Here is a 10544-nt window from a genome sequence, read left to right on the forward strand (position 1 = left end):
CATACACATCCATCCACACTCACAAACACCCATACACATCCATCCACACTCACAAACACCCATACACATCCATCCACACTGACAAACACCCATACACATCCATCCACACTCACAAACACCCATACACATCCATCCACACTCACAAACACCCATACACATCCATCCACACTCACAAACACCCATACACATCCATCCACACTCACAAACACCCATACACACATCCATCCACACTCACAAACACCCATACACATCCATCCACACTCACAAACACCCATACACATCCATCCACACTCACAAACACCCATACACATCCATCCACACTCACAAACACCCATACACATCCATCCACACTCACAAACACCCATACACATCCATCCACACTCACAAACACCACTACACATCCATCCACACTCACAAACACCCATACACATCCATCCACACTCACAAACACCCATACACATCCATCCACACTCACAAACACCCATACACATCCATCCACACTCACAAACACCCATACACATCCATCCACACTCACAAACACCCATACACATCCATCCACACTTCACAAACACCCATACACATCCATCCACACTTCACAAACACCCATACACATCCATCCACACTCACAAACACCCATACACATCCATCCACACTCACAAACACCCATACACATCCATCCACACTCACAAACACCCATACACATCCATCCACACTCACAAACACCCATACACATCCATCCACACTCACAAACACCCATACACATCCATCCACACTCACAAACACCCATACACATCCATCCACACTCACAAACACCCATACACATCCATCCACACTCACAAACACCCATACACATCCATCCACACTCACAAACACCCATACACATCCATCCACACTCACAAACACCCATACACATCCATCCACACTCACAAACACCCATACACATCCATCCACACTCACAAACACCCATACACATCCATCAACACTCACAAACACCCATCCACACATTCACACTCACAAACACTCATACATATCCATTCACACTCACAAACACCCATACAAACCCATTCACACTCACAAACACCCATACATATTCATCCACACTCACAAACACCCATACACATCCATCCACACTCACAAACACCCATACACATCCATCTACAGCCACAAACACCCATACATATTCACCTACACCCACAAACACCCATACATATCCATCTACACCCACAAACACCCATACACATCCATCTACACCCACAAACACCCATACACATCCACCTACACCCACAAACACCCATACACATCCATCTACAACAGCAAACACCCATACACATCCATCTACACCCACAAACACCCATACATATCCATCTACACCCACAAACTCCCATACACATCCATCTACACCCACAAACACCCATACATATCATTCTACACCCACAAACACCCATACATATCATTCTACACCCACAATACCCATACACATCCATCTACACCCACAAACACCCATACACATCCATCCACACCCACAAACACCCAGACATATCCACCTATACCCACAAACACCCATACATATCCATCTACACCCACAAACACCCATACATATCCATCTACACTCACAACACCCATTCTCATCCATCTACATCTACAAACACTCATTTGCATCCATCTACACCCACAAACACCCATACACATCCATCTACACCCACAAATACCCATACATATCCATCTACACCCTCAAACACCCATACACATCCATCTACACCCACAAACACCCATACACATCCATCTACACCCTCAAACACACTACACATCTCCTACACCCACAAACACCCATACATATCCATCTACACCCACAAACACCCATACACATCCATCAACACACAAACACCCATTCTCATCCATCTACATCTACAAACATCCATTTGCATCCATCTACATCCACCTAAACCAACCCATCTATTTTACCCACCTGCAATCAGTTACACCAAATTACATCCATCTTCATCCATAAACACCCATCAACATCCATCAACACCCATCCACACCCACCTACATCCATCTGTTACACCCACACAGACCCATTAACACCACTTACACCCACCTACACCCATCTACACCCATCTACTCTACCGACGTAACTTATCAACACCCACCTACCACCCACTCCTATACTCACCTCTACACTCAGCACTCCTCCCCATTTACATAATATATATCCCAGTAATACAATCCTAACTAACCCAATTACACACACACACACACACACACACACACACACACACACACACTTGCATTCATCAGCCTCCTACACACAAGTTATAAAATATGCACACACCTCCGCCTGTGTGGTCTAAATCCCAACCGCCCACCTATCCAAACTACCCACACCCACATCCCCATCCAATCATCGACCCACCTACACCACCCACCTACAGAGAAGTATTGAAGTCCACAATAAATACTCCAACTACTATAATCAAAACACACCTACACCTGTCTTCATCCATCACCTCACTCACCCATCAGTCTACCAACACACTCCCACCACACCCACCTACATCCAGCAACACCTACCTTCATTCATCTACCAACACTCCTCAATCCACTTGCACCCACTTCCACCCACGTACACCCACCACCCAGCTACACCTGTCGTAACCCAACTACTTTTATCCCAGCCACTCACACACCCCAATCCCCTAAACCCATTTACACATATATCTACATCCACAATCCGCCTACCCATACACCCACACAATCCCCCACCCTACTACACCGAATTACATCAACCTACACTCGCCCTGCACCTACCCACACTCCCACCTACACCCTTCTACTTTTACCCCCCATCCACACCCCAACCCACCTACACCCACGTACTGTACAAGAGCTGTGAGTGGCAATATGAGTCTGCGCTAAGCCAGTCACAGTAAGCCATCTGAGGGCGGCGGCAGAGGACAAAGGTGGATGTCTTGGGAACACTGTATTCTCTGACATCATACTTTTGATACACGAGGCTCTGATGTCAGAGGGGAGGAATGCAGAGAGGGGGGAAGGCAGGAGAGATGGTAGGAAGGGAGGAGAATGATGAGGGGGAGGAAAGACAATGTAATGTGAGCTACGACGATGAGAAGGGAAGGAGGGAAGAAGAATGGAAGGAGATGGAAGAAAGGAGAGATGGAAGGAAGGGAGGAGGGAGAGAAGGAAGGAGAGGGTAAAGGAGGGAAGAGGAAAAGGTGGCGAAGAAGGAAGTAGAGGATGAAGGAAGGATGGTGAAGACAAAGGTGGATGTTTGGGGGCATACTGTAGCCTATTAAATCAATTGATACACGAACCTCTGATGTCAGGGACGGAGGAAAGGAAAGAATGATGGAGAGATAGAGGGAGGAAGAGACAGATGGAGAGATGCTGGAAGGAAGAAATGGAAACGAAGGGAAGGAAGGATGGGACAAGGATTGAATGAGAAGGATGAAGGGCGATATTTTGAGAGTTTCAATTGAGAATGGAAAGACAGATGGAGGTATGGAAAGGAAAGAAAGAAAAAAGGAAAGAAGGAAGGAAGGAAAGAGGAGGGAATGTGAGGAAAGAGGGAATGAGAAATGGAGAGAATGAGATAGGAAATGTGGACATCAGAGGACACAGGTGGGTGTCCTGGGAGGCATTTTAGCTTCTGACATCTGTTGATACATGAAGCTCTGACGTTAAGGGATGGAGGGATAGAGGGAGAGGACGGAGAGAGGGATGGAAGGAAAGAGAATGTCTGATGAGAAGGATAAGACAACATAGTGAATTATGACTGTAACGCTCCTTTTCCTCAGGGTTTGAAACTCGCGGTGGATTGTGTGGATTTCGTGGAGTGTTGTTAGGTAGGAAAATTAGGGTAAGGATTAGGTTAAGGTATTATTGTATAATGAGTCTATATTTTTTTTTATTATGTTTTCTACCCCCAATTTGTCGACTGTTGAGTGGGGACATAAGTATGTTGAAATGTTCTTGTGTACTGCATCATCCTTGGGGGTGGCTATAACTCCACTAGCCGTGAGCTTCGAAAAACCCATAGTCAAGTAACCTTTTTAAAATTAGTTGTTTAAGCCAATGTGAGAGCCTGCAATAATTGCTTACCAATCTACCTTGCTGCCAGCTGTTTCTAAACTCACGGTTCAGACAGATTTGGTTATTCGTATGTGAATATAAATAAAGGAAAATTGTTGAGTTGGCAACCTGCACTTCCCGGGATGGGGGATCGCAGGCAGAGTAACGCCACTTGCCCGGCGCTTCTCTCTCTGTGTACAGGTGAGCTTCCGATGTCCTAGAATTTTTTTTGTGCTGTTTTTATTTTATAGCTGGGGACATCAGTGTGCAGTGATTTTTTTTTGAGGGGTTTGGTGGAGGAGGTGTGTTAATGTGATCTGAGAATGAATATATTTTGTTTAGTGTTTAATGCTAATGACTTGCCCGGCGCTTCTCTCTCTGTGTACAGGCTACCACGTGTTCTGGATGGCCTTATAAGTCGCGTACTGGGAAATTATTCAGAGATTTGTAGTATGTATTTCTTGGAGTAATGTAATTCGGATCTATCATAGATACTGGGAAATTATTTAGAGATTTGTAGTATATGAGTAGAGTGGTGTAGTGCAGAAACTGTGTTGTAAAATCCTTTCATTGTTATTTTTTTATGATAAGACAGTCATTATCCCCCGTTTTCATATTAAATTCAGTGTCTGTAATAATATAGAATGGTGTATTTCTTTGAGTAATGTAATTCAGATCTATCATCCCGAACTTTAATCCATCTGAGATAAAATTATTAGTTATGAATAGGAATTATTTTTGAATTAGGTAAACTAGTAAGTCAGGGCTTGAATGTGACATCAGAAATTGTGAATTTTGTATGTTATCCCAAAATATTTTGTCATTAAAATTGTGTGCCCCCCCCTTTCAACGTGCTGTCTCTCTACCCACCGGTTTCGGACGAGGAAGCGTACAAAGAACAACGCCCCACACTACCATTTCATGTTTTTCTTTTTTTTTATCGTCTTTTGTAATATGTGTCAGCGGTCTGTCTTCCGGGTGATTGACCTCGTTGATTAGAGACTTTTTCCCCAGGGTTAGACCGTTACACTGGTGGCAGCATCAACGTCATTGTAAGATCTTAATTCACCCCGTTTTAAAGGGGTTGTTACACTGGTGGCAGCTAAGGTGGGATACGTGAAGTCCGAGCTGGTTGTGTTGAGGGAGATAGTGCGTTGTAAGTTAGATAATTCATCTCATTCAATGTTTAAAGATCTAATTTGGGAAAGGTGCATTGAGTCAATTATGAATATTACCAAAGTGGAAGAGAGTGATCAACATAAGATCTGAGAGTGTTAATGGTAGTAGAACATCATTAAAATAAATTTTTAAACATGGATGGAGACGAAGATTTGATTGATTTTGGAAATAAAGGGGTGTACAGTGAGCGAGATGAATCAGAACAGCCAGAGGATTCAGTAGTACGTGGAACCCGAATAATGATAGACGCAATGAGGTGTGTAGTGGATAGATTGGAAGACGTGTCCACCAGGCTGGATGGACTTGAGAGATTGTCGATGAGAGCGGATAATACATCAGTCCCTCCCAGAATCTCCATCACCAAATATTACACCAATCACTAGTCATGTAAATACTCGACCTCATGTAGTGACCAGTACCCCAGTTAAATCAACCTCAGATGTCCTGATCAAGCCTCGTGACATAAAAGTCCTCGAATTAGACGCTTTGCAAAGGTTGGATTCAGGGGCCAGATTGCAGATGTTCTTTGAATCGGTGGAACGTTGTACGAATGATTCTGCAGATAGGTTGGAGGTTGCCAAGTCGCGAGTGGATGGAGATTTGGCGGTTATGATTCACACAGCTCAAAATCGTGGGGACATAACGAATTGGGATGACTTCAAGGTGTACCTCACGAAGGAATTTGGTATGGAACTAAATTTTGATCAGGCATGGCGGCAGAATGCTGCATTCCAATACGATTGGTCGCAAAGCCCACAAGCTTTTGTTCATAAGTTTAAGTGTCATTATGCCGCAATTCGAGGAACCTTTCATAATGAGACTTTGCCTGATAGAGATAAACTTCTGAAGCGTAAGTTGTTGCAAGGATTTCCGAGGAAGAGCCGAGATCTTTTGGAGGAGTTCAAGGATGATAGTATCCCTTTAAATAAGTTTCTAGGACATGTAGAAAACGAGAGAGCAATACTCATGCAAACCCAAGCTACCGTTAATTCAATTCCCAACCGACCAGTGAAGGATACTCCTCGAGTTCCCACTAGTGATGACAACTCAAGTAAGAGCGATTTGCAGTCAGTCAGTTCTATTTCGGCAAATTCAAAGGATAGTTTGTCAGGGATCGAGGCTACATTGGATCAGATACAGCGAGAAATGAACCGATCAACCTCTTCTGGAACGTTCTCGTCACCTCGTAAATTCTGTGCTTTTTGTCAGTCTAGTACTCACTTCCTTAGAGATTGTTGGAGGAAACCAGAAAGAGGTCAGTGTTTCGATTGCTTGCAGTATGGTTGTAGGCGAGGAAATCTGAAATGTCCTGGGAAGCCAAAAGGGAAGACGGTAGTAAGACCAAGTAAGACAGCCAGTAACGTAAAAGCCTCTTCATCTAATGGGGTAGCGAGTTCAGTCCGTAACACCCAGCCTGCGACGGTATCGGCCGACGTATCAGTCTCTGATCCTTCTTTGTGACTAGGCCGAGCAGATACCTCCCCTGTAATCCAGTTAATTGTCAATGGGAAACTTTGCGCCGCCATACTGGACACAGGGAGTGGCGTAACGCTTATTAAGAGAAGTTCAGTTCAGAGGTTAGGACTGGAAATAGATAAATCCCGGTGTTTGCCATCCTTAACTGCAGTAAATGGGGATCCGTTGAGACTTCTTGGGATGGTAAATGTTGCTATTCAGGTGGGTGATCAAGAAGTCTGTAAACAATGGATCTCAGTAGTGCCAGATACCTACCTAAATCGAGACTTATTACTGGGTTGTGACATCATCCAAAGAGCTCCTTTAACTTGGGATCCTCGTAAAAGGGTAATGCTTTGGGGAGGGGCAGCATACGACGTATCTCATGTCCGTGCAACCCGATCTTGTGTGCAAAGAGTTTGTCTATCCTCTACCGAGTGTACTCTGGATGTTGCGGAGAATTCTGTTCAGTTAAAGGAAGTAGTACGGTTGGAACCATATAAAGTTAAAGTCATCAGAGTCAAAGTGAACGAACAACCTGGATCTAGACTAGTGACGTACCTTCAGTCACAGTACTCGTCACAAACTTTCCCCTTGTTGGTAGAGGTAAGGGAGGATCAGACAGTTCCAGTGATGATAGATAATCCTTCTAAGGCAAGTAAGATTCTTAAACAAGGTGCCACTGTAGCCCATTACGATCAATACTCAGGTCCTGTGGATGAGCAGCCTGTCCCAGTAGGTCACACCCGGGTTGAGAATGAACTAGAACCTCGAAATGATTATGTGGAGGGTAGCGGTACCCGAAGTGAGCGGTTACAGAAACTTATCGGCCTGCAGAATTGGTCTCATCTTCCGGTTGGCCTTCAGCAACAATTGTCACAAGTCGTGTTAGCTCATGAGAAGTTATTCATGCTTGATGAGAAGGAATTAGGCAAAATCTCAGGGGAACCCGCTCACATTAGGGTGTCCGACCCAAATCCTTGCAGATCTCCCACATATCGATACCCTGAACACGCAAAGAAAATAATAACGAGTATGCTTGATGATATGGAGCAGAGAGGGGTGATTGAACCCTCAAGTGCAGCATGGCTATCTCCGATCGTTTTGGTGAATAAACCGGATGGGAGTAAGAGAATGTGCTTAGATTTTAGAAAGGTAAATGAACAACTTGCAACAGATCTTTACCCTTTGCCAAGACTAGAGGATTTAGTAAATGTGGCGTCAGGGCATCAATATTATGTCACCCTTGACTTAAAGGATGCCTATTTTCAAGTAGTCCTAGATGAGGAAAGTCGAGATCTAACCACTTTTTCTGATGGAGTTTCATTGTACAGATTTAGAAGATTACCTCTTTGGCTTGAGTTGCGCACCTGCCATATTCTCACGTAAGATGGCCGAGATTTTGACCCCGCTGTTACGTGAAGGTTGGGTCAAAAATTATCTAGATGATATTATCTTATGGGCTGATGATTTTGACCAACTATTGGGAAGGTTACGGAAATTGTTTAACTTGTTAGAGAAGAAAGGTATTAAACTGAATCTTACTAAGTGTGATTTTGCAAAGAAAGAGGCGAAATTTCTAGGTCACAGGGTTTCCAAAGGGGGAAGTGCTCCAGATTTAAAGAACTTAGAAGCAATTAGTCAGCAGAAACCTCCTAGGAATGTTAAAGAAGTTCGACGTTTCATCGGCATGTGTGGGTTTTATCGGAAGATTTGTACCACACTTTGCTAAAATTGCAACCCCTATTACCAACCTTATGAAGTCAAGTATTAGATTCAATTGGACTGATAAGTGTCAAGAGGCATTTGAAATATTAAAGGCAAAGTTAATGTCAGCACCCGTTCTCGTTAATTATCAGCCTGAACTCCCTTTGGTGTTAGTAACCGATGCCAGTGATGAGTGCGTGGGAGCAGTACTGCATCAAATTCAACCTGATCAGACTATACGACCTCTTGGTTATTATTCAAAGAAAATGAGTAAATGTGAAACAAGGTACTCTGTAACCGACAAGGAAGCTTTGGCAGTTGTTCTTGCGTGCCGACATTTCCATCACTATTTATGGGGACCACTTTCGAGATTCAGACCGACCACCAACCCTTAACTAATATCTTTCGTAGACGAACCAAATCTCCGAGAGTAACAAGGTGGATGCTCGAGATGCGAGAGTACAACTTTCACGTAAAATATGTTAAAGGGAAGGACAACGTAGTTGCAGATCATTTATCACGACCAGTCAGATGTATTGCCCATCAGTCCCGTGTTACGTGGTTAGGTTTGACTCAGGAGGAGTTCAAAGAAGAACAAAAGAAAGACCCAACCTGGGAGGAGTTAATAGCTTATTTGCAAGGTGGAGTATTGCCCAGGCGAAAGATTGCTAGAGCAACCCTTGATCAATTTGAGATAATAGATGGAGTGCTACATTATGTGAGGGAGAATAAGGACTCTAGTTTGAGTTATGCTGTAGTAGTACCCAGACATTTGGTCAGACAAGCTCTAGAAGTGGCACATGATAAATCAGGGCATTTTGGTCAATATAAATCAATCAAGAAAGCAGAAGAGTATTTCTATTGGCCATCAATCAAAGTAGATGTAATAAAGTACCTTAAAGAGTGTCTTAACTGTCAACAATATAAATCTAATCAGGGAATGTCACAGCAGTACAAAGAGTTACCCATAGTGTCACAGCCATTAGAAAGGATAGCTATTGATCTGACTGATATGACTGCAGGACAAGATGGTAACAGGTATATTCTTACAATAATAGACCATTATTCTAGGTTTGTAAAATTTTATCCTTTAAAGACCAAACATGCACCAGGGATAGTAGATAGGCTTTCCCAGTACATTACCGACTTTGGCCAACCAAGATCTTTGCTGTGTGACAACGCTTTGGAGTTTACTGGACATGAGATGAGGACCTGGGCGGAACAACACGGAGTCGAGCTGCTCTACACTACCCCATACCACCCTCAAGCCAACGGTCTCATTGAAAGGATGCATCGAACTCTAAAAATTGTGATGGCTCAACTGTGTAAGGGTTATCCTTTGAGGTGGCCTGCCCTTCTTGGTAAATGCCAGTCACATATGAACCAGGCAGTCCACAGTAGCACTGGAGTTTCGCCGTATGTGGCATTCTTCGCCAGACAACCACCTCGTTCCATCACCGCTCCACTACTTACCATTCCCTCTGAGGATAGTGATGTGCAGAAACTAAAGCAAATGATAAAAGACGCCAGTGTGATAGCTCAGAGGAGGTATAGAGCAGTAGCTAATCGAAAAAGACGAGAGGAAAAGGTATCAGCTGGTTCCCTAGTGTGGGTTAAAGTGGAAAAGCCCTTACCTGGTACCTGCACTAAACTAAATGCCAAATGGAAAGGCCCATACCGAGTAACTGAAGTGATAAGAAATGGGCAAGGTTATGTGATGGAGGACCCTTATTCAGGGAAATTGGTGCAGAGGGCAGCTGAAAAAGTGAAACCTTATGTGAGCCGGACAGAGATAATTCCTGAGCAGGAGGAGTACTGTGTTGAAGAACATGATGAGGTTGAGGAAGAGGATCATGATCTTCCTCCCCGCCGACGCAGACCTCCACGACGGCTCATTGAGGAGTGTTAATATGTAAATAGTTAGGTTATAGTGAAGAGTGTTGTAAATAGTGAAAAGGGTAACAGTTGGAACCGTTAAGATATGAGAGCCTGACCGAACAGTGAGTCCAGTGTATGTAATCCTTGTTAGCTACAGTGCTCGAAGGTCAGCTGAACTCTGTCTCATCTAGTGTTTCGGGGCAAGAGAACCCCATGTGTGTGAAGATTATAATGTG

At 43.8% G+C, this 10544-nt stretch overlaps 1 protein-coding gene across 1 annotated transcript; it reads left to right on the forward strand.

Moving 5' to 3' along the window:
* Positions 1 to 9370: 9370 nt before the first annotated feature.
* LOC145392848 (uncharacterized) lies at positions 9371 to 10339 on the forward strand. The gene has a single exon (XM_080267132.1). It carries the CDS (start codon positions 9371 to 9373, stop codon positions 10337 to 10339), a length of 969 nt encoding a protein of 322 aa, XP_080123258.1.
* Positions 10340 to 10544: the final 205 nt, after the last annotated feature.

This window comes from Coenobita brevimanus, chromosome 23 (assembly GCF_032717465.1).
Source record: "Coenobita brevimanus isolate Jiangsu-jjx chromosome 23, ASM3271746v2, whole genome shotgun sequence".
Taxonomy (NCBI): domain Eukaryota; kingdom Metazoa; phylum Arthropoda; class Malacostraca; order Decapoda; family Coenobitidae; genus Coenobita; species Coenobita brevimanus.